Source organism: Camelus bactrianus, chromosome 31 (assembly GCF_048773025.1).
Source record: "Camelus bactrianus isolate YW-2024 breed Bactrian camel chromosome 31, ASM4877302v1, whole genome shotgun sequence".
In the NCBI taxonomy this organism is placed as follows: Eukaryota; Metazoa; Chordata; class Mammalia; order Artiodactyla; family Camelidae; genus Camelus; species Camelus bactrianus.
The window spans coordinates 14,105,296-14,131,717 of NC_133569.1; the positions used below are offsets into that span (position 1 = coordinate 14,105,296).

Sequence of the window (26,422 nt, forward strand, 5' to 3'; positions counted from 1 at the left end):
CTGTCATTCACAATATTCCTTCCCCAACTGATTCTGAACAGAAATCATCAAGATGAGGAGAACAGGAAGATCCGACTAATTACTTCAGATGTAAGTTCTAATAACATTTTGTCCTTAGGTGTGGAAACCTTAGATTTGAACATGTTTTGCTCTCCTGAATGGTTTAAAGGACTTGATACTTAATGCAGAAGTTTTAAAAAAATGAAGTGATGAATTTATGTTATAAAACTAAGTGCCTGTTTTGCATAGTCACAAATTGATGCTCTTTTCAAAGTTCAAAGGAAAGAGAAGCTGGCATTGGTTTCTATCAAAGTCAGATCCAACTTTCATGGAGTCAGTAATAAATTCACATTGGAATCAAATAAATTTCAGAACTCAGTTTGAGAGAAAAAGGAAAGGCTTTAGTTAAAATCTTTACAATAAAATAATTATGATTATAAATCTTTTTAGTTAAATATGTACACATTACATGGTATTTTAAAAAAGAATGGAAATGAATAAAGTTTTTCAGGCAAATCTAATGCACAAATATACCATCTTTTTTAGACTATAATGTCAGTTGAACATTCTTAAACAGCTGGGTCAGACAATGGCTCCGCTTTGTGCAAAACATGATAAGCAAAATTAAGAAAAATTCTGCAAAATTCTTTAGTTCCCCAAGGAAATTACTAAAAAAAGAAAAGAGTAAAAGAAAAAGAGGTTGTACACTCAAGCTTGATTGTATACAGAGGCTAGAATGCCCAGCACTAAAGCAAGCCCCGTATCTGCTGAACAAGTCCTTGGGTAGTTTTAGTTTGACGTTAAGAGGTGAAGTCCTAGCAATTGTGCTTTTATGCAGCCACGTGGCCAATAAGGTAGATGTTGTCATAAAGGTGCCCCACAAAATCTTCACTAATGTTTTGAGCAGCACGGCGGGTATTTCGAATAAATTCTCTTTTTGACATTTTGTTCTTCACGTGAGGGCTAGTGAGGTCAATGGAAAGCAGGATCAGAGAGTAACACAGCACATAGACGCCATCTGGAAGGAAGCAGAAACACCGCACATGGAGCATCGTCTTCAAACCAGGAAGACGCTGGACTCATCCTAAACTTAAAAACTTCAGAATTGGCTTTCTTTTCCACTTGCTTTCAAATGTGGTAATTCCCTTCAACTACCCGTAAGATACATTTGCACCGTTGGTACACCTTCCCATTAAAAAAAAAAGGCACGTATTTAATTATGTATACTTTTATAAAAACCTAATGTAACTTGAAAGCATCTTTCATGACAAGAAAATGCGTTAACCTGGTACTGCAGAATTCACATATTAATCTCAAAAGTAAATCTTTAGGAAAGAGACTGCTAAGCCTGAGCACCATGCAAGAAAAACATTTTCACCTCTGTACTGTTCACGGTGATAGTTGATGTTTCCCGTTAAAACAATGACAACCCTCATGATACCTGCTACCACTATCTGCTGCTCCCGTGGAGTTTATATTGCAGAATCTTGCAATCTTGATAAAGACTGTCCTGCATAAGCATGTTCAACAAATTTCTTGTGGTAAGAAACCGTTTTGGAATCTCGGCTTAATAAGATAAGCACAATGACATTTTTGATATGAAGAGATAAACAAAGCAATAGCACGTGAAAAATTATGTAGGTGACAGGCTGTATCCTACACACAAATAATGAAAACCAGTCATACTAAAAACAAACTCTGGTAGAAAAAGTCTAGGTGTTACCTATGTAATATGTGTATTATTAAAAAGCTTCAAAATTTAAAAAAAATTTTAACTCAAGTATTTAATTAGACTAATAAAATATCCAATACTTCATGAATTTTAAAGAATCTATATAGCTAAGTCTAACTCACAGTATATTTACCACACATACATGACGGCTGTGACAAACTAACGCAGCCACTGCTACAAGCAGTAAAATAAGTATCTGTAATTACTGGAAGCATTTTTCCCCATTGTGAGAAAAATGTCTCATCTACGGCTGTTTTCACCTGGAGATGGGAATGGGCCAAGGAAGGAATTCACTATATGCATTCTTACCAGGACTAAGGCCAAGTTCTCTCATTAAATCAGGGTTACAAGCACAGAATCTATGTGAGAACTTTGTTATAAGTGTTTCAAGATACTCCCCACGCTCTTCAGGGGCATGGATGTGACGAAAAAATTCTCTCAGTGCATTGGGTAAGAACTGATTTCTAAAATTATGCAGTGTTACAAGGTCATCCAAGACATCTCTCCTAGTAGAAAAAGAAAAGGGTACAGCTTTAGTTAACGTTGCTCTATCAAAAAAATGATAGGAAAAATCATAAATTATTTATTTTTTGGATGAAAATACTTTATTGTTGATTACCAGATCAGCCAATCCTATAAAGCATGTCTTATAATTTTTTTACCTTGAAGTATGAATATTTTTGAAATTTAAAACTTTTAAACTTAAAATCTTCTGTGAATAGAAAAACAAAACAAGTTTTAGAAACTAGTGATTATAATTATAGAATTAAGAAAAAAATGACTTTTTCAGTCTTAAAAACAGCAACTTCTTTTCAAGTAACTTCTTGGCTAAATCCAAATGAGCAACAGAATTCTTTATCTTAAGGAGATTCTTCACCTTCCATACCAATCTGCATCACCAGAGGTCACAACTGTTTATTTAGGCTTTCTTTAAAGTGTCCACATATACCATACATTGTTCTAGAATCTGCTTTTGCTTGTTTCACATAATATTGTGAACAGCTTTCTGTGTCTTTACACATAGGTTTAACTCATCCTTTGCAATGGCTGCAGTGCACAGTATCCCACCTTATGGATAGAACAATTCTAATCACATACATTTAGGTTATTTGCAATTATATAAATATTTGTGTACATATGTGTGTATACATAATTTTTTTAAAATCAAGAGCATTCTAACAGTCACATTTTGTTATAATATGCTCCAATCCTTACTGAACTCAACCATGATTATATGAGCATAATCTTAATTTCTACCCGTTGCTTATGTCAGGGACAGGCAAACTACAGCTAGTTGGCCAAATACTGTGGCCCACTGCTTGCCTTTATAAACAAAGTTTTACTAGAACACAGCTACACTCGTTTATTTACTTATTGTGTATGTTTCCTTCCATGTCGCATTGGCAGGCTTATAAGTAGATCTGAGATGCAACAGAGATCATATGTCTTTCAAAGCATCAAATATTTACAGAAAGATGTGCTTCTTTACAGGAAAATGGCTGATCCCTCGGAACTCAGCATTTAAAGACAAAAAGAGTGAATGACACCATCTTTATGTAAGAAATTTCTTTCAGTGATCAATGAGCTGAACTGGAAACTCCTCAAAGACAGGAGTTTCTCTCTAGCAACATTATCTCTCTGGACTATAATGAATATAAACTGTTGTTGAAAAATCCTGAGAAATTTTTTTTAAAAAGAGAATTACAATGGAAAGGGCAACACATTTTTGAGCTGTTATTTATAGTGTGAGATCTGAAATTTTTTAAATGGTAGTTCAGCGATGTCACATCAAAATATTTCCCCAATATTTTCATCTCCATTGATACCCAGAATTAACGAGTACAGATGAATGGCTATCAAGTCAGAACAGCATACGGAGCATCGTCTCTGTAAACCATCCTATTAAGTCACACTTTCAGACTCTTCAAACTTGTACACGAAGCTTTTGTGTAGTTTACATGCAAATAAGCACATCTTGTATCTGTAAGGTTGCTCTTCATGACAATTTGTCTATTTGATTTTTATATGGACAATTTCAAAATTCAGAGCTTTTAATTTCCCTGGCACTTAGATTGTATGGCTAGTTATTAAGAAAAAGGGCTGCAACTTCCTCAAAAATATTTGATTTTGGTTCATTATCACAAAGATGTGGGGCTTTCATTCTGTGTTCGCCTGGGCCTTTTTGTTTGTTTGTTTTAACCTGTACGATGGTAACTTCCTCATCAACAAGTTAAAGCTCACAAGATAATTTGCAAGATACAGGACTCCTTTCCCTGTTTCTACTCAATTTTATTAACTAGCTGACTGCCATGTGGTATAGTTTTTAAAGTAAAACTTAACTCATTAAAAGCACTACTTAACTCATTTCTGATGAAAAATTAAATTTTTTTTTTTTTTACCTTTCATCAAGATAGATTCTCAGTTTTTTCCAGTTTAGTGTCCTTGTACAGAAGATGAACTTTGCTATCTCCTTTGGTGAATCATCTAGGATGCCCTTGGACATAAGGTAGTTCACCCCCTAAGGCAGAGAGACAAGTCTATGTAAATACGATCAGCCTTTACCTACACATTTAACAACGAGGCAACAGCACAACAACAGCTACAGGCTTTTTCCAGCATTAATAGGCTTTTATAGCTTTAACATGCAAAGTACAAGCTAGAACTTGAACCGAAACTATTACTTGTGGTTGATAGTTTACATGCAATGAAAAGTAGGAAATTCAAAGTTAAGACTCCTAAAGAAATCCAAGTTCAATGTCCTGGCTCACGTCAGCTAAAACTACCTCTCCAGAAATCTGACCCAAATCGGTGGAGGTGGTTGGGGACGACTATTATCTACACTTTGAAAATAAGCCTTATAACAGACACTTCAGCTGCCTGATGGGACATACGACTTCTCAGAACTCAGATACATACTGTAATTCACTTTCCAAGGAAATAGCTTCTTGAGAAAAAAAGAATTCTTCACATAAAAGACTAACGATTTTATTCTGGAAAGAAATAATTATTTAACTTAAAATGGGCAGAGTTCCAGACTGGTTTATGGGTTGTACACATTTTGGCTTTAGGCATAGCTAAATTCTTACAGAATTTAGCACCGATACACACTGAAGCTAAACACAGTAAGACAAAATAATTTCAATGTTTTTCATAGGATTTATCTTTGAATTTCCTTTTCTCTGCATGCAAAGTTTTCCAGAGAAGCATTACCCATAAGGTTGCACTCTACTTTAGATTTAAACCAACGACAATCAAACAGCAACAAAAAAATCAAACACTGAAACTAATGTTCTCTCATGTATATGAAGGTCACATTCATAAATGCCTTGTGTGGATTTGAATGTGAAGTTATTGAAATAAAAGGCAAGTGTGTTTATTTCAACACAGTTACCCAGATACATGCATCCCCATGAATGCTTGTGTCTGGATAACAGCACAACGTGTACAGTTAATTGGTAGAGAAAATGACGTATCATATACACGCAACACACTATTTTCACACATAAAAATTCCTTCAGCATTTCTTCCCTTTACAAACATTTACATAGTACTCAGAAATATTGCATATATTAGGAATTCAAGAAGCTGGAAGTTGTAAAAACTCTTTATGAGTTGGTTATAAAACCTCTCAGGATAAAACCTTGCTCATAAAATTTTTATATTAAATATCTAAAGCAATTTGGTACCATGAGGGTATGTTTTGGAAAGTTTATAATTATCTGTAAACTGTACTTCAAAGATAAGATTTTTATATAAAACTAATTTTATGAGCCATTAGGATAATACCCTATTAGCAATGTTATCAAATCCTCATAAGAATTTTAAAAGTACAAAAGCAGTCCTAAAGCAGTGATTTCATTTTTTTTAACTTTTTTTATTGAGTTATAGTCATTTTACCATGTTGTGTCAAATTCCAGTGTAGAGCACAATTTTTCAGTTATACGTATACTAAAGCAGTGACTGCAAAACGCATACAGAGAACAGAATATGGTAACGTGGAACTCTGTCAGCTCAATGGTGAGCATATTCCAGAACGCATCCTGGACCCCAGGCCAGAGGACGTAGCATGATCAAGATGGAAAGGCAAAGAATCTGTTTGAAAGGGGGCTCTCAGCAGCCGTCTGAGGGGCAGGCACTAGGAAACTGGAATGCCTCTTCCATCCTTTCCTCCATTAGTTTGAACAATCGAGAGTTGACTGTATATTTATTGATCTATTTAGCAAAATTAAGTCAAGTTGGACTTCTTCCAAAATTCCTCCATTTAAAAGCGTAACAACATAACAGAAGTATTTCCAGTGCTTAATTTTAATCCAAGTGATTCAAAGACAAAGGGATGTCAATTAAGCAGTAATTAATAGGTCCTTTATTCATGCCTACATATAAATCAATATTTAAGAGATATAAAACTAATTCTAATTTATTTTAAAAATTATACAAAATATAAAAACACTAATGTGATCCATTAAATAGTATACAATTCTCTAATTATGTGACATATGCCATCTTAGTATCATTGGATGCTCCTTATTAGCTATACATTGACAGTGGTATTCACCTTACGCAAGCATCACACAATTGCTGGTCATTTCCTTTTTGATTTTTAATAAAGTTTTGGAAGAATGGTACAGAGGGATCATGAGACCATACAGAGTATTAAACAGGACTAGCACTCTTAGCAGTGTGTGTGTGTGTGGGGAGGGGTGGTGTGTCACAAGCAGAAGAAATCGCGGACAGTGATATTAGCCCACAGTAACATACTTTCCAGAAAAAGGCTGTAGCTCACTGTCATCTACATGATTCACTAAAAAATGTCCAATTCTGGGTGTCACATTTTAGACGCATATTCACAAACTACAACTATCTGAATAAAGGAAGTCTGGACCTGACTAGAAGTCATGCCACATGAGGAAAGGTGAACATATTTGGGAAGGAGGAAAAGATTAAGACATTAAGACATCTGGAAAGATGAGAACTTGTGACATCTTCTGCATCACAAGGAAAAAGGAACAGACATTGTGTGTGGTTTGAGTGAAGACCTTAAGCTAACGGAAGCTACAGAACTTTTTCCCAAAATGATGCACACTGCCACGTTTTCAGTGATAGACACTGAGAAGTAGAAGAGTTTTGCTTTAAGAAAATTAAAAAACAGTGAATTTCAACAGGTCCCTTTACACAGAGTAATGGGGACTTAAGTCCAAGCAGAAAGCAAACAAATGAGCAAGGTGAGGAGGCTGAGTAGAGCCTACTCACTTGAAAAATGGATTAGTAGACAGGAGGAAAAAATGGCAAAATTAAAGGGCAAAAGACAAGAGAGAGGGGGATAACTGGAGCATCCAGGTAGAGGGTGGGGGGTGGCGGAGGACTGGAAACACAGAAGGAGTCTCCCATGCTTTCCAAGCCTGGAGGACAGGATGCTGGCACTGGCTCAGAGACTGGTGCATTAAAAGAAAACACAGAGTGCATGTTGCTTTTCTTTTTAGGGAGGACAAGCCACCTGGAGAGAGTTGGAAAAGAGAGCTGACTCGGATCCTCGAGGAAAACGGTAAAGATTTCTATGGCAGTGTGCAAGGGGACGGAGGGAATCCACGAGTAGCAAACAAAGGAGTGCCAAGCAGAGTGCAAACCCAGGAGAAATGGAGATGAGCTCATCGCGTCCTGTGCTGAGGTTTTCTTTAATGGAACACGTTTTCAGTGACTCAAAGACAAAAAAATCAAGAAATTCTGTAAAGCATTCTCCATGGAGTATGTCACTAAAATTTGTTGTGGGAATGATAGCACCAAGATTTAAAACATCAAATCAGAGTGGTAAGCTGTTCAGACGTAACATTTAGGTAGCAGACAAATAAGTCAAGAAAATATGCACAAAGAGCTAAACCCAATATTAAGAAGGAATCAGAGGGACGAGAGGGCTGTGTCGGCGCTCAGCCACCTACATAGCGCATCTCTCCAGTTTCTGATTACAGTCAAGGAGGCCCCCCGCCAGCAGTCCCTGCTGTAAGGTACACCTACCCTCTTTTCTTCTATTACATAAATACTCGTGTGTTCTCTCCTCTTTTAATAAAGCCTACTTTTTCTGAATCAAATCATTATTATACATAGTACACTTCAAAAGCAAAATCTACTATATATATGTTTAGAGCCAGAAAAAAATATATTTGGGAACAAAGTGAATTCTGGTAAACCAGGCATGCAGAGCCAAATGCAAAACCCCCCTTAGCGGGGACCCTAAAACTGCTCTAAATAATGAAGTCATAATTAAAAAAAAAAAAAAAAAGTGCTGACTACTGGTACTGAAAGCACTGGCGGCGGGCCCAGGCGCTTGGCAGGAATACCGTGTAACAGTTGGTATCAATAAAAGAAATCACCACTAAAACAACACTGACATACTAGGGAGCACCCTTAATGTGTTTTCCTAAAGAACAACTTAGCACAGAGATTTGCTAAAACATCTGCTTTAGCTAGTTTTGTTCAAATTTGCCGTTGAAGAAAATGTAAAAACTCCAGTACCGTGGCTACTCCTTTCCAGGTACTAAAACCTGTCCTTTGAACATTATATACTAGAAAGCAAACTGGACACTGCATTTAACTTTCTTTTTCAAAGGACATTTGGAAGTGTACTCTGAAAGTTTTCAGGGAAAAAGTCCTTAAATTTTAACAATGAATATTTGTAAAACAAAATACTTCAATCTAGATTTTTAATTTTTGCTTCAAAATGAGAACCGAATTAATATTTTAATATATTCTTTTTCGTATTCTCTTCCATTACAGCTTATCTACAAGATATTAAATATATCCCCTGTGCCGGACAGTAGGACCTTGCTGTGTATCTATTTTAATGTAGAGGAGTTTATATCTGCTCAAGTCCACATTTTAACCAGAGACACGAACAACTGAAATGTAACATTTTCATACTAAAAGTAATGTAAAAATAAGGAGATACAATATATATTACAAAAGCTTTTATTTTAAAATCTTAATTATTTCTTAAAAAATGGTATTTTTAGAAACAACAGAGGGCAGCCCTCTGCAGGTCGGACGAGCACTCCCGCGGTCCGATTTGGAAATAGCAGCAGGGGTTAAGGTGCCCTCCTCTTACTGCGGGGCCCTGAGGTCACGGGAAGGTTCTACATGACTCATAAGTAAGAGGAAAGGGGGTAATAAATACTGGGGAAGAAACGGGAAGGTAATGTTGATGCCAGGTTGAGATCTGAGCTGCAGATTTCAGTCTTGCCTCTTCCCCAGGAAGGACAGAGCACACGCTGCCCGTGCTCACGGGGAGAAGTGACAGCTGTAAGGAGGAGAGACAGCGCCAGAGCGGCCAGTTCCCTCTGGCTAGTCACTGACACTGGTCCGAACACCACGCCCTGTCTGAAGGATGATGGAAAGGCACGAGCGTGGAATACATGGGCTGGCGCCAGTTTCCTCCCGGACCTCGTTTGAATGGGCAAGGACTTCAGCTTCCAGGAGCAATTAATGGAGGACTTTTCGTGCATGAAAGGGCACAATGCTGAGGAATTGCTAACAACAGTCACACAGAAACCCTAAATTATCTGTAGCTGTAAGATGTCAGCAGGAAACCCACATAAAGGAGGGACAGCTCAAAGAAAATGAAAAGAAAAACGGAGATTCACCTCGAATGGAGTCACCTCCAGGGAAAGTGGAGGAGAGACGCAGGAGAGATCTTTCTGCTTCTTTTTCACAGGAAGAGAAGGCAATGACATTAGACAAAATAACATGAACCATGTTATCTAAGGTTTCAAGTAACAATAAAAAGTCCCTATTAATTAGTTCTAGTAACTGCGAACAGAAAAGAGCCACTCCTGTGAGTTCTAATAGCTGTCCCCCGAAAGGAGTCACGCCTGTAACTGGGGTGGATCAACGCATGGGAAGATGAAGTCACTTCCTAAACGATAAATTACTATAATAATCAAATATGGCAACCATTATTGTAATTAGTATTGACAAATATGCTGGTAGGTGAGGTAAGCTTCTAGAAAAAGCCCCATCTCTAATCTGTCTGTAAATCAGAAAAAGACAACATTCTAATCAAAATATGGAGATAGAACTATTAGGTTAAGGTATGATGAATACTGCTTCAAACTAATGATAAAGTGACATATGTGAGCACCAATATTAGTTAATTTAGAATCCCTGCTTTATAAAAAAAAATCACACGCAAATACTGTGTTTGCACTATGTGCATATATACATACACACACACGGCTATTTAAATGACTTAACGACTCTGATATGTAAAAATTGCAATTTTATCATACTACCTAGACTCTGGAATGTACATTTATAAATATATTTTAACAGCTCTGAATCAATTTTTAAACAAGATTTTTAAACAATAGTAGACAAGAGAGAAGCTGGGACGTATATGGTGGTTTCCCTGCCAGCACATGTGCATACTTCTTCATGGAATCCAGGTTGTCTGTTCGTCCTGCCACTGTTTGAGCCAAGACACATGTTTTAATTTGAACATAATTTTGGATCCCCTATTAATTGCTTAAAATGTCTTCACAAAGGTTAAACTAAACAGTATCACTGAACCAAAAAGGTACTATATATACAAAGACTGCTCATCACATGTCAGAAAATAAAATTAAAAGCAAAGCAGATGACCATCTGAGGAAGATGCTGGTGTGACTGATACACACTTCATGAGGGACCATGACTCGGGTGTCAATTACTTAGCCACCACAATCCAGAAGTTCCAGGAAAGGAAGAACCCACAAGCCTAGAGCAGTGCCCGGCTGCAGGTACGGTGATGTGTGCAGTTGTGCCTCTTGTATAAATAAAAAGCTACATTTTCGTGAGTACTTGGAAGTACTAAACATTTAACACATATTATTTAATCTAATCTTCACAGCACCACCATGATATAAGTACCACTACTGTCCCCATTTTAGAGATGGGGAAACTGAAGCACAGAGAGTGTAAATAATTTGCCAGAGGTCAAAGTCATGTTACCAGTAATAGACAGACACTTAGCAAATATCTGCTGAATGAATGTTTCAATCTATCTGTACAAAGCTTCCAGCTGACGCTGAAGAGAAGCTGTAAACTTGTAAGGATTATATAATTCAAATAGGGGGGAAAAGAGGAAAATCGTAACAAAAGAAAAAATAACATAGCAAAAACCTGTGAGTTGGACCAGTACACTGTAAATGCCTCACACTATAAACTCCCAAAGTCGAAGTCACCATTCCGAAAATAAAAAGCAACATGTTATTCTGATGATGTATTTAACTGCTAATAAGTGGTTCACAAAGATCTTAAGCCTTTGATTATAAAGAAGGCATCACTAAAAACTTTATGATATGAAAGGGGAAAGCTATATAATCTTATGGATAAATGTACACTACAATTAGTTGGTCAAAAAACTGTGTTTAATGTAGTATTTACAATACAGTACTTCCATATTGCAAAAGCTGCAGTTACACTGATGGATGCTATACACTGGTGACAGCCAAGAGCTGAAGAAATAACTGTCTTTCCGATTTCTAATAAAGCACTTGTCTTTGACTGACATCTACTGTGACACTGGTAGCAGCTATTTTAAATTCAAGAAAGATATGTAGGAGAGACAACTAACTTGGATATTAATGCTGAGAACTTAAATCTAGGCAGTGATGTCAAGTTTCCCTGAGTCTGTGGTCACATCAGATAAGGAAGAACATTGTAAGAGGTGCCAAGGTGGTCAGACAGGGTATCATAAGGAAATAAAATGCAAACAGATTTTTCTTTAAAATGTACTTAAAATATTCATACAACACTGCAAAGTCTCTGGGTACACTGATCTCAACTGGTAACAAAATTCAAACAAAGGAAAACATTTGCTCACTTTAGCATTTCATATGTATAGTATGAATATGCTAAAATATTCTCATCTTATTCTTTCCTCTAGTTCAAAGTCCTAGATCAATACAATGTGCACTAATTTCAGTTTGCTTTTATTGCAGACAATTCACACTAATCAGATAGCAAGTTATCTCCCGTAACATACTGAGGAAAACGAAAGCAAAACCCTTCAGGTGGGCTGAGTGATGAACACACTATGGAACACCCTAGACCTGAATCTGTTTCAATTAGATACAGACTAGAAAAGGGCCAGGGAAATTGATTCTCCTGGAAGCTTCTGGAAGGTCTATACTGAGTCTACAAATGTCCTTCTGTGGACTGCTTCTAAATCACATGCTGGAATGACTCTTGGAGACAAGGAAGGGTAAGGGAGGGTGGCGAAGATACTGTAGGGTCAGGGCAGAGTGTAAAATACATTTAACCTAATAGACACAGGATAAAGTTGTCTTCTTAACCATAAAACCAATACCTGATGAATCAGACTGAAAAGACAGAAACACACACACACACACACCCCTACATCACGTTGCCCTCAAGAAAGTGAATGGCCTCCAGTTTAGTATGACTTGACTAGCTGTACCAGGTTGAAGGTTACTAACCCACCTAGACAGAGGATAATATTTGGTGTCTGAGAGGCACAGTTTTGCACTTTGACTCTAATGATGATCAAGGGAAAAGGACTTTGCCAATGAACTTGAGGATTTTAGCTCCTTTGGGTAAATAATCTTTTTTAGAGGAGAACCTGTACTTTGGGAGGGGAACTTCTCCCATTGTCAACTAGCTCTTTCTGCTCTAATTAAATTCTCATCAGCAAACTGGAGATAAAATTAATCAATTTGCTAATGAGAACTATTTTTATGAAAAGAATTTTTGTTCAGGATTACATCTCAAACTCCTACGAGTGTGGGTAAGAGCAGTAATGATGATGATGACGTAGCATTAGGATGCTTTGACTGTAAACAAGAGGAACTCCAATTTAAAAAATGTACAGGGATTTACCGCCTTATATAAGAAGTTCCAGATACAATGGCTCCGGGTTAGGCTCATACATGGCATCACGGACCCAATTCCTTCCTTCCAATGTGCTATTCTCGGTGTGTTTACAGACCAACCACACGGCTACAAGATAGCTGCAGGTGTTCCTGCCACTACATCCTCAGATACCAATGTCCGGAAGTGTGCACGTACAGATACAGTACTACTTCCCTGTGTCTCTTTTTAAAACTTAATCTTTCTGCACAGAGTCTCCTCTAATCTCGGAGGTCAGAACTGGATTACATGGATGTCACGGAAGCCAAAGGGAATGGAAGTAACGTGACTAGCTTGGAATAATGAATATCTAACTCTTGACGAGTAGTGACACCTTCTCGGCAGGCTGAGGTTCCTGATAGAGTGTGGAGTCTAAGTGATAGGATTTAAACCCTGCCCATTCAGGGCTACTGTGATTTTTGAAAAATAACTTTTACAACAGGATATAGTGGTACTAGAGGTAACTCTAAGATATCTCCTGGGTTCCACATATATCCTTTTGTTCTTCCACACTAGGTGGCATTAACTATTTCCTTCTGGCAATCAGGCTTACTCACTGCAACCACAGCATAATTACTACCTTCGTTTTTATTTGTTTGTTTGTTTTTCTTTTGATCCTAAAATGGCAGGAAGATGGTCCCCGCAAGCAATCTGAATTGTCGTGCCTCTGGTGTCGATATTCCTGTTTGGGAATTAAGATCTCTAAGCCAGCAGAGCCTCAAAACAAGGGAAGCCAAATCACAAATCTTCCAAGTGGCTCACTTGTGAAAACAGTACTGCTGATGCCGGAACACGTGCCCAAAGGCCATTTCTCTCTTTCATTGCTTCTAGCATCTCAGCCACAGTTGCTAAATCATGGTAAGTCTAAGCCAATCACAGAATTTTTTCTAGTCTGTTCTCTGTTGGTCTAGGGGTGTTCACAGGATTCAGTTGTGTTCATATGAAGTGAGCAGAAGTACACTGAAGCGGTCTGGAAAGGGTTTTTTTTCTGCCTAATATGCATAAGGGATTGGAGGAGAGAGTCGGTCTGTCCCCTTGCTCTGTGCTGAGGGTGACTTTCAGACGAGACTGCGATAAGCCTGAGCGGTGGCAGCCTCTTGTTACCCAGAGAGGCAGAAGTCAACACACCGAGGTCCCAGGATGAGACCCTGTATCCCTGATGTGACTCTGGGACACCTATCCCTGGTGTCCTGGGAAGTAGATAAGTGTGTATGGTTTAAGCCATATTAAGTTCTCCATTCCTTCAAGCCACAGACACCCTGGAGGAAACATTCAGGGAAAGCGGGTTCTGCAGGGAGGTCATAAAACGTCGTGCTGGCTGAGTGGAGCAGCACCGTGAAGGGCGGTGAGGACCCAGTTATTCCTAGATTATAGTTCAGCTCACAACATTAGCTAAGAATTTAGGAACTTTAGTTTCTCTCTCTCTCTGTGCTACAAGGCATTGCTCAAAGCACAAGCATCTTATGGTCCACCTGGCTCAGGTTCCACAACCTACAGCTTAAGTTTATTCCCGAGATACTGACTGATCTACTTGCAGTGGAAAGACACAGTCAAATCTCTAGACCTAGAGAACTAACCTCAAAAGGCAGTACATTTGCCAAATTAAAAAAGCATCTTTAGTGGCCTGTCAACCTTCACTAGCAATACCCCTCTGTGGCAAGAGATACTGAAGTTTGATGAAGTTAGTGTGAAGAACGAGATACCAAGGACATGACAATGAACGACCTGCCCCAAGTTATTTGACGTGGAAGCTTAATCAGTGTCTACAGGTAGTTATTTGAATACAATATTGCTATCAAGTTTGTCATCCTACCCTTGTTTTCCAAACTAACACTTTCTTTAATATGTCAAGACTACCATCAGATACAGGACACGAATAAAGCTGTTTGTCAAGACTCAGCTCTCAGTTTTACCAATTTTTTTGTAATTAATACTATTTTGTAATTAATACCAAAGAAAAGAGAACAAATAAATACAGATCCATAGACTTTCAATAAAAAGAAGATTACAGGTAAAATCAACATCAGACAGCTGTCAGTGAACAAGGTATTTCAATCACTCAGTCCAGATTTGTCTATTCATTTAGGAGCACATATTTATCTGCACACAGTTAAGATTACAGATGATCCATACGAGCACTCCTTAGAATGTGTTCCCTGGAATGCTACTTTATCCCCACCCCACCCTGCAAAAAAGATACTATGTCAAATCAACTTGCATAATTCAGCACAGGACACCCTCCTCTTAGCTATTCACAATGTGCATCAATATGTCAGGGACTTTGGAAAGTTATTCTGTAAGTGAGCCAATTAATCATAACCTATCATGGCCAAACTTATTAGACTTGGGAATCTTTTGACAACGTCCATTATCCTGTGGAATAACTATTTCAAAGCATACACCTGGGAAATGCTTATGTGTACACTCTGATGATATCAAGGCTTTCTATCTCTAGGAATACAGTTATTTTTCATAACAGTTTCTATGCTATGAAGTAACGGCAATAAACATTTTGCTGCTGTATATTTGAGCAAAAAGTCAAGAAGATGTAATATATGAGATATTATAAAAATTGAACACAAAGTCCTGAGTTCTTTTCTGTAAATTCTACAAATTTCCTGTTTATATTTTTGCTGGTCCAACAACAAAAAGAATGTTATCTTGAAAATAATTTGCTTACACATTTCCCTCAAACATATATGCTCAGGTAAAATTTAAAATGTTAAAAAGTGTTTCTCATGATAGATTTTATCCCAGATCAATCTAATAAAATGCATACAATAGGTCTCTCTGTATGAACATAGGGAAAAGGTGCTTATATAGTTTAAAAAAAAAAAAAAGACTTCTTTTACCCAAACCCAATGAAGATAGTATTTAAAAAAACTTTTCATAAACATATTTATACAAACAAAAATAAGCCTATAATTTATTAAGGCTAAATCATATTCACTACCAATTTCAGACTCTAAATTTAAAAATAACTATGTCAAGAAAATGTTTAATACTAATTGCAGCACAAGGAATGTATAATTTATACATTGATTGGTAAAATCTGGTTCATCAGTAAAATTACCTTATTATAAAACTGCTGTGGAATAGGACCACACACACAACTTGTGCATGCAGGGGAGATACAGCCTAATGTCAACAGATGGGTTTTAGCACATTCCTTTACTAGGATGTGGTCACCTGCCACAAAGTACACAAGCTCATGCACCAGGTCAAGACTTTACATCCAGCTGAGATCACAATGTCATGCATGTAACAGCAGCGTGCTAGACAATCGTACCACAGTCTGAGCGGAAGTTCTCCCCCACCCCATGAGCCACTGCCAGCAGCTGCTGTGGGGTGTGGTTACCCATATCCGTGACATGAACGATGTCCTTTGGAGAATCTTGTTCCCTGTGGCTGTAAGTATTCTTATTTTTATAATATTTTAATGGCGCTTGCTATCAAAATGTTAAGTACAGAACTAGAAATTATGGAAAAGTAGACTTGTTACAATACTAAACAATCATATACACATCTTATCGCAGATACTTACAATAAACACCACTTACATTTAAACATATCAGCAAAAGTAACTGACTTCTCAGGCTTCAATGAACCCAGCATAACACATCTGATGACAGTGATCCAGTGAGGGGGGAAAAAATCAACCTCCATAAAGTACTTCCTGATTCCTAGCACTAAAACATCATGGCAAGAGTCATTCTAAAACCTGGCCAAAGGATGACTCATATAGGTGAGTTCTGTATAAAAACATTTATTAGGATAACTCTTTCAATTACATGATTTCAATTTTGAAGGCTTGACTTGGATAAACAACAAAACTGACACTGATTATCAGTCAATAAAAGAAAGTATGGAATAGTCATTAAAATACTTCTCATTTCCCTGCACCTACAAGTATATTCCAGTGTCCCTCCATGCCTATTTCTGTCCTAAGTTTATTCTGGCAAAGAGAGAGTTCTCTTTTGTTATCAGGTGAAACCCGCTGGGTCAGCGTTGTTCATAAAAGCACAGAGCAGAATTCTGGAGCCACAAGGCACTTTGGATGGTTCAGCTCCATGCCTCCTGGCAGCACTATGTGTCCCTTTCAAAACAGCAAATTCAACACTTCTAGAATGCTCCAGGATATCTTTAAGTCAGGCCAAGGAGCAAAGAAAAAGGAAATACAGCCAACTCTCAATAACAATGGGAGGTAGGATGGATAAGTGAAAATCTGAAGATCTAAAAATCTTATTTTAATTAGTAAATTGAAGCCCCTCTTTTAGTAAACATTTGACTTAATTTTTAAAAAACTTCTTTGTCAGATAAAAAGAGGACTTTAATTTTGTCTCTTTTCTCTGCCCCCTCCTCCAAACATTCTAGAGGAGGTATAACAGGAAATCTATAGTTTGATAAACATAGCTGCAAAGATGGAAATGTATTTTAACATCTATCTTTTCCAACTTAGGTATGTAAAATTTTCCATAACATATTCTAGTATATAAGGGCCTGTCCACAGTTTCATCTTTGCATAAAAAGGATATTTTTTAATTTATTGTAAAAATTGGTACTCCTTTAGCAAGGACGGACTACTTACCATCACCAGCGTCAGCAGTTAACACCCAACGTTTCTGACTTTGTAAACCTACAACTCAGTACTTACCCAGTTACATTTTCCTTAGAATGTAACATTTGCAAGTGATATGAATTGAGGATGACAGTTTTACTCAACACGGGTAGAATTCATGACTGGAGCCAGCACACCTTGATAGACTGGGCATAATAAGACAGGCCCTGTGGCGGCCACCCTTCCCCGTTCTTCCGCGTCTACAGTGAAACACTGCACTATTCTGCCTCAGTTCTTCTCCAGTAATCATCACTCAATTAACTCAAGATGCTGATGCCACATGTTTATCTTATTAAACGCTAGTCATACGGACTGTTTTAATGAGCAACAAGTAATGTCTAACTCTAATAAATGAGAAAAACGACGTCTCTGAAAGCACACCATTCTTCAACTACGTTAACTTACACGGAGCAGGGCCTGCCAGTGCACGATGAAAACATGCTTACTTTGCTACATATTTAGGAGGAACCAAACATGGATTTGACCAAAAATAATGTCAAAGCAAATGTATTTTATGATAAAAGGTATTAGGAAAAATTTGCAATACATTTATGATTCATACTTATAAAACCAGTATTTACGTTTAATGGTCAAATATTTTGCACGGGAGAAACATTTCCCTAACACAGCAAAAGTTAAGATCTTTTAAAAAAACTGACTGCATGATTTAATAACTTAATTACGGAGTATTAAGGTAATTAAGGAGTCCTTAATACCTCCACAACAAATGAAAAAAAGTTGGTTTCTGAAAATTAAGTTAAAATAAAATTTAATAAATTTTTCCAGAGGCAATAATCCACCCAGAAGTAACAGTTCTGAGTGCTACCTAATTTCCATTAGATTTCTAAGAATAAGATTTTTGAAAATCTGAACCATTCCAGAATATATTAAAATAAGAATGGGGGAAGGGGAGGAATTCAGTGAAAGAACTGTCTTCACACTTTGATAACGCATATATTGTGTTAAGAAATCATTAAGTAATTAATTTTAACCAGTTCTTTTTGCTTTTCCTACTCTCCCTTTTCTCCATTTGTGTTTGCTTACCATCTTAAAAAAAAGAATTAAATACTTAATGCAAAATTGTTCTACTTTATAACAGAATCTTTAATGTGTTTCTATGTCACCAGGGAATTAGACTGTTAAAAAGGCATTATTTAAATGTGTCACCAACTAGAAAATCCTCTGTATCTCTGGTAAAATCAGCATCATTACAAAACAGAAACAATAACACGAAGGAAATGCTGCAGGTGAGCTCTGCTGAGCACGTCCTGCACTCTGGACCTGTGGTGTAGGTGGCTCAGCCAGGTCCGGGAGGGGACTGCTTCTGTGTCATGGGAGCTGGCACACAGCGTGAGCAGGTAGAGATCAGAACAGGACAAGGTGAGAGCGAAATGACTGAGCCACACGGCGGTAACTTCAGATACCCAGCTAATGAGCAGTGACTGGAAGGTCACGTTCAGTGACTTGTCATTTTACTTGCAAGTCCGTTACACGGGAAGGCTGCAGCAAGGTAACAATGAGGTTCACGCTCTTCACTTACCTCATCCGGGCTGGCATTAAAGGTGAGGCTGCCTTCATCCAGCTGCATGTACAGTTTTCTAAAAGAAAATCCCAGAGGCGGGTTCTTATTGTATATGGAACAGTGACCCCATGTGGATTTACACAACCTGTAAAAGATAAAACCAGACAAGCAAACATGACCATATTGAATTTCCTAAGTCAAACATGTACACACGTGATAAAATGGTGATGTGAAATGATATAAAATTGGATGTTACAGCTCTACAGTTTAAAACGTTTAATTTTATACTTGTTTTTTTTTGTTTACTAGAGTGTGATAGACAAATGTCTTCAATTTAGCAATTCTGACAGCACTTAAAAATGTGAGTCACCAAGATTAATAATATTTGTGAGTCCTACCTGAAGTTAAACATAAACTAATGATGCTGCTGATGATAACTGACATTCACCAAGTGCTTACTAGATAGCGGGCGCTCATTTAAAGCATTTTAATAGTATTAACTTGCTTAATCTTTACAACAATCCTATGATGCTGGTGCTACAGATAAAGTAACAGACACTGTAAAAAAGCTGCCCAGGGTCAAAACTAATTTGTGTAGAGGCAGGATTTGAATCGAAGGAGCTTAATCCTGAGCCCACAATCTTAACCAAAAAGCTCAAAAAAGATTAAGTAACTATGAGCTTTGTTGCAAAATAAAACTGAATGAGGGGGAAAGACTGCTGGGCAGAGGGAGAAATTGCCTGCAATGCTATAACTTCAATATATAAACCAAAAGCTGTGACTTAAAGCTTAGCTGTTTTTAAGATCTGGCTTTAAAACACTGGTCTTCGCTCTCACAGCTATACATGGTCATTTTAAAAAAGTCTAAAAAACTAAAGTGCTAACAGTTCACACCTCAAAAAACGCTATTTCTACATGTTGGGATACTTGTTTCCAACTCCGTGCAGAGGCACGAGCTACTGGTGGTTATTTGAAAGCTAGTGCTTTATCTAATTACAATGCCTTGAAATGTGGGGTGTATACTGCAGATAATTCAATACAAATGCATTTCTCTAGAGACACGGAGACTACTGAAATTGTTATTTTGATAGTTTTAATGACTCTTTTGTTCAAAATCTGCGTGTGTGTGTGTTTGCTCAAAAGTACCTACTTGCTGAGACAAACATTAAAACAGTTTCACTTTCTGATATTCATTATTGATTTTTGGCTCACACTTCCGTCTTTTCTCACACACAAACAACTTACAGGAAAACGAGAAAAAGTTACAGCCTCAGTCTATAACACATAGTTTATGAGGACCGTGGGTAAAATATGTACTTTCACATGGGAGTATCTTCATAATAGTTAATTTACATCCTTGCAATATTGTTACCAACCAAATACAATCACCGATTTTAAATCAATGAGTTTAGTGACTTTAGAAAATTAATCACTATTTTACCAGCCTCTTCAGCCACATGGCTTTTGACTTTTATTACTAACCTAATATGTGAAAGCAACAGAACCTCTCAACATCCAAAATTAAAAAAAAAAAATAAGCCTTTAGTTTAAATAGAAGCAATGTATTGCTAAGGAAAAAAATCCAGGCACCACAGAAACAGGCATAATTATGAGGTAAACAATAAAGGAAGCATTTCTTTCAGAAATGAACAATTCCCAGATTTACATCCCAAATGAAGAATACATTCGGACTGAGTTCAGAAAAGCTTAAAGTTTTTTTCCCCAAAGTTCAAATAAGGAATGATAAGATAGTAAAAGAAAAACAAGATGAGACAGATGATTTTTATTTATTTAGAGGCTGAGAATGGACTATATAGTCAACACTGTAATTCTGTAGCACTGGGAAGCCTGAGGTAGGGATGTCCCGCTGGTAATGCATTTGTACTGAAGTTTGGCTATTTAGATAACTGACTCTCAATAGATCGTCACTGAGAAATTGTTTGAAGCCTCAAAAAACTTGTTTTATACTGTTAGGAAGTCTCATTTTAAAATAATGAGACTCAAATAAGCTTTGGTAAAGAATGCTAGAAAACCCAAGCTTCAATGATTCTTCTGTGATTGGTAATATTTTCATGACTCAAATATATATGACATAAGGAGTCATTCTGGTTCCACAGATTTCACTGCAGTAAACGTTCTAAGATTCACAGCTTAACTTTAAACCGGTAAAACAGCTCCTAAAATTCGTATAATCCACCTTCACTTCAGCAAGCAGATGATGATCTTGCTCTTCTAATATTTGCCCACTTCACTGAAAAATAGTGATTAGAAAAAGAAGCAGATGAAATAGTCACCTGTTAAGTGTATACTAACAAGCAGCACTGGTGAAAAGACATTTGGGCAAGACGATGTTGAGAGAGACCTGAACCAAACCCGGCAGCCGGACTCACCCTTGCCAGAGCAGCTCGTCGTTCGCCAGGTCCTGCCAAACACAGGAGGCCAAGCAGAGGTCCGTAGCATTCAGGTAGGACAAGATGGTAAAGCTCAGCTCGGGAGGCAGCATTTCCAAATTAATGAACCCTTCCTGTTCTTTAGATTTCCTTGTCTTCAGAAGATGATATATATCAATGCCGCCCTGGACCTGTTTGCGATGACTGGTGCTGGAAACGCTGCTGGCCGCCATCCTCCTGCTCTGCTCTCTGCTGAGGTAGCCTTGCTCTCCGTAGCTTTCCTGCTGTAGCTGCTGGTTTCTGGCCACTCTCCACAGCCCCTGACCCATCTGCAAGCCTGGGACAGAGCCAGAAGAAAGAAGGCGCCGTTAAAACAGACATCCGCCTTTCCCTGTGGCAGGTCAGGTCTGACCTGCAGCATTCACTTATCAGGACGGACATCCTTCACTACAGCAGGTTAAGTGGAGCAGCATGTTACACAGACTAGCTGGACCATCGGAAGTCTAAAACTCGGACAGAGAGATATTTGGTTTGAGTACCACCTTTACCCCAGTTTGCTAACCACTTTTAAAGCCCCCAGGTGACATAATCATTTTTCACAGGGTTAAGATTTAAAAGTTACTGACATCCTAAAGACTCTTACAAATTATAATTATGTGGACTTATGGGCCAGTATTAAATACAACTCTGATCAGAGCACAGGACTTCACTTAAAAGACCTCTACACCCTGCTTTTTATCACAACTCAGGCTGAGCTAAGCTAGCCCCTTTTAACCAAATTCCCAGATGTGTGGCAGCTGTGAAACAGGCTTTTCATTTAATTCTTGCCAGTCTGCTCTTAAGTTGCAGGCTGTAATAAAATGTAACGTAGGCCCTGAAGTCTAATTCAGAAACCTTATAAATTAGACACCTAGAACTCCATGATACAGAGCTCAGTAGTGACTACTCGATTTTGCTGCTGCTTTAAGTAAAAATCATTATTTAGATGAATTTTCCAGTTCTTCTCCACATAGCCCTACAGATTCAGGAGGTACCTGGGGAAAGGCTGGAGGAGAGGCTGTGTTCCAGTCTCTTCCACCTCCACTTGACCTCCAACCTGAGCAGCTCCACATTTATCTGCTACAATGTTGGACTTCCTCATGTACAAATATTTAGAAAACCACTGGCCAAGACTTCCTATTTGATCTTGGCTTTGAAAACAAGTAACTTTTCCTGGGCAAATAAATTCATTAAAAAAGATGAAATCAGGAAGAACTTTTAACTAATACAAATAATCATTTTCATGATCTCTTTTCCAAACAAATAGTCTTGTTTTAAAAATCTAAATTGACTACTAATACGCATGTGGTTTTAAAATTCGGAGGAAAGAACTGATTTTCATATAAAATCATTAAAATAAAATTCATAGGATGACCTAAACTTAAAATATGGTTTTGTCGTATCTGGCTGTTTACAAAAGGGAGTAACCATTAAAGAAATAAAAAAGCAATTCCTCCCTAGATGCACTGGTGCCAGAAATTCTGCAAATAGCTAGAAATGATTTGAAATTGAGTAGAATTTTAAAGAATGTCAAAGATTACGTTTTCATATTTTAAAATGCACGTGTATTTACTGAATTATTGGCTATTACTTGGATAATGGCCACTGTAACAGGCTACTTGTTGATCAAAACAGAAAAAACAGTCCAGGATAATTTTTCATGCTTCCTCCTTACTGTGAGCTGCTTGGAAATCCAACAGCTTAAGCTATAAAGGGATGGGGGGGGGCACAAAGAGAAGAAATATATTAATAATTTTTAAATGTGGGAAAATCTGTTTTTGCTAAGAAACCACAAAAGATTCCCACCTATGACACATTTCAGCATACCTGTAGCAGTTCGTGAAGTAGTGGTTAAATTTTCATAATGAAATTCTTATTTTCTATTAGAATGACTGAAATCCCAAACTGACACCACCAAATGCTGACAAGGATGTAAGAATTCAAAATGGTACAGTTACTTTGGAAGACAGTTTGACAGTTTCTTAGAAAAATAAACATGTTTTTACTGTATGATCCAGCCCTCATGCTCCTTGGTACCTACCCAAATAAGTTGAAAACTTATGTCCACACAAAAACCTGCCCGTGAACCTGCAGCTTTAGTCATAATTACCAAAACTTGAAAGCAACCAAGTTGTCCTTCATTAGGAGAAGGTATAAATTTACTGTGGTACGTCCAGACAATGGAGTATTTAATGCTAAAAAGGAACAAGCTATCAAACCATGAAAAGCCATGGAGGAAATTTAAATGCATGCTACTAAGTGAAAGAAGCTGATCAGAAAGGGCTACATGAAGTGTGATTCCAATTATATGTCATTCTGGAAAAGGCAAAACTACAGAGTAAAAATTAACACAGAAAAAAAATACAGAACACCAACAAAAATTGGTAAGGAGTTTTACGTTTGCTTAATGTTTAAATATGCCACATCACATGACAACGTAAACACGATTTAATTTTGACACAAATCTTTAACATTTAAGACTAAACATAAAGAAAGGTGTTTTTATCATGGCTATTTCTTTGTTTATCTTAGCAAGAAAATATCTAGAAATTGAATTGATTGCTAAGCTCATCCAGTACTTGTTGTCATTTTAGATAATTATACTTTCCTTTGGGATTTGCACCACTAATGGTAAATACTGAAACATGGAAACTATGATGGCTGAAGTCTCAAGATTCGAGGCATTTAACATCAGTGTATATGCACTTCCCTTGCAACATCTTTTTAGTGGCATATGGTCAGGCAGCTGCTGCTCCTCTCAGGGATGTTGCTAGGGAACAGAGTCAGGGTGATTTCCCTGGGCTCTGGACTTTAACAGGGACCGCTTAAGTGGAGCACTGGCTAATGTGATTCAGATAGCATCCAGCGGGTAGAAAGAAGTAAAGCTGGCAGCTGGTTCTTGGGATTAAAAAAAAAAAAAAAAAAGGGATGGGGAGGGTGCGGGTTTGAGGCTCATATGCACATAATTTGAACAAAGAAAACCGCATTTTCTATTCTTCTACTGCTAAATGACACTGCAAATTGCCCTTGTGGGACGTTTCTCTTTAAAGCAGTTCTTGATTCGGGGCAAGAACAGATTAGGATAAACCACTCGAGAAGGATGAATATCGTAAGTTTAGCCCTTAGAAAAAGGAAAGGAAGTCTGCAGTGTCCCATCACACTCCCAATGTTCCTTAAGGCAGCAGTGGTGTGGGATGTGGGCAGAACGGCCAGAAAAGTGATAAAACTCTTCAAAGGACACGAGACCCACTGCAGAAGTTGTGAAGCAAGTCATGGAGGAAGCACGGTGCTGTGGCCTCTGAAGTTGAACACACTGAAGTTCAAGTCCTGACTCCGCTGGTCACCACTTACAGCACCTGGGGGATTTACTGACTATTCTGAGCTTTGACTTCTTCACTGCTAGGGTGACAATTTGCATATTACGAAATAATATATACACCTCAAAGAGCTGTTGTATTAAATGAGATACTGCATACAAAGTTCACTCCACAGTTAATGATAATGTTAGCTAGTTTGTTTTGACGAAACAATATTCTCATAGAGTGAAAATAATGAGCACTTTAGTAAAACTTACTCGATGATACTTCAATTATCTTGACGCTCTTCCTGCCGAAGAGACACAATTTTTCATCTCCTTTAGTTATTTGTCATTCATGCCAATTATTCAGTCATAAAAAATGAGCTACATAATGAAATCACTGAATATGCAAAGAGTTTTGAATTGAAAAAAACACAAAGTTTTGTATTTTCAATAAAGTTTGTTGTAAATAAGGACAGGAATGGATTACAATCCATCACATACAAAAAGAATCCATGTGTGTATCTACACTGATAATAAATACATATATAAAGAAGAAAGGAGAGTTCTTCCTTACAGGAAAATGTTGACTCATAAAGACAGAAGGGATAACAGAGTTAGAAAAATCATCCTTTTACAATCATCACAGAAAAAACAATTCAGGCAAGAATTATCAGTGGGTGCTGAATCTAGAGTTTGATAATAGAAGATTTACAGAGTCTCAAGGTATCTCCCCACATATTACTCATTAATTACAAAAAGAAATTCAGAAATTAGATATCACTTAACCAAATGTTCAAACGTAACATTCACCAGTAAGACACAAATGGACATCACGTGCCTCTGGAAGTGGTGCCCTGAGGAAGACATAACATCAGTGACACAGGATTCCAGCCAAAAATGTGTAACTGGAATCTAATCATGAGGAGTAACAGAGAAAGCCAAACGGAGTCTGTAGATGAATTGTTTTTTTCAAAATCACCAATTCTGTGAAGCTAAAGAAAGGAGCCATTCCGGAATGAAGGAGACTAAAAGCCATGACATCTAAATGCAGTATGTGGACTGCCCCTTATACTGGGGGGAAAAAGAGCTATAAAGAACATTATTGGGATAATTGAAAAGCTAGACATACAGGCTGAGGACTGGATTGAAACACTGTTCCAGTGTGAACTTTTCTGAATTTGATAACTGCACAGAGGCTTTGTCAGAGTATATTTTTGTTCACGGAAACACACTGAAGTATTAAGGCAGAATGTACACAACCTCATCTCAAATGGTTCTGAAAACCAGAAACATCCATCTCTGTATAGAAAGAATGATACAGTGTGGCAAAATGTTTAACATTGGTGAATCTGGGTAAAAGGTACACACTAGTGATTTTTACTAATCTTACAAACTTTCTGTAAACAGAAATCTCCTGGTTGAGGAATCCAAGCATGTGAATTTGAAAATAAGTGTCTGAGTTTGATGTGCACTAAGTTTAAGAATTACTGTCCTACATGCTTAGTGTCCCCAGACTGAAAACCATCACTAAGGAGCTAAGTGCTCAGCACTGCAGTTTAAGAGTAGGAGATCTCTGTCAAAGCAAACCTCAAAATACTCAGTAAAAATTATTTTTGCCAGTTTTGATAGAAATATTTATTTTAAAGGGTGGAGAAAATTTTTTTAAAGAAAGTAGAAGAAAAATACCCCTTGTGCAGATTTAAGGCTTGGAATTCCCAGATGTGTCCCTCCTTTCATACATAATATTATGTATACAATATTGTTTACATAATATTTAATAACATAAACATTAAACAATATTATTTTATACTATAAACCACAATTTATTTAATTCTAACTCTATGCCAAACACTGTTGAAGTTAATTAATATGTTAATTATCCCATTTTAATCCTCACAACAACCTTAATGGGTTGATATTACTC

General features: G+C 37.4%; 1 protein-coding gene across 1 annotated transcript in view; it reads right to left on the reverse strand.

The window, feature by feature from the left end:
- Nucleotides 1–379: 379 nt before the first annotated feature.
- FBXO8 (F-box protein 8) overlaps nucleotides 380–26,422 on the reverse strand; it is a 34,724-nt gene continuing 8,681 nt past the window's right edge. Inside the window, exons 2-6 of the mRNA XM_010973179.3 lie at nucleotides 21,159–21,495; nucleotides 18,787–18,913; nucleotides 4,132–4,250; nucleotides 2,042–2,238; nucleotides 380–1,018 (exon numbers count right to left, since the gene is read on the reverse strand). Coding sequence (XP_010971481.1) covers nucleotides 831–1,018; nucleotides 2,042–2,238; nucleotides 4,132–4,250; nucleotides 18,787–18,913; nucleotides 21,159–21,487 — 960 coding nt within the window. The 5' untranslated portion in view covers nucleotides 21,488–21,495 and the 3' untranslated portion in view covers nucleotides 380–830. The remainder of the gene's footprint in view (nucleotides 1,019–2,041; nucleotides 2,239–4,131; nucleotides 4,251–18,786; nucleotides 18,914–21,158; nucleotides 21,496–26,422) is intronic.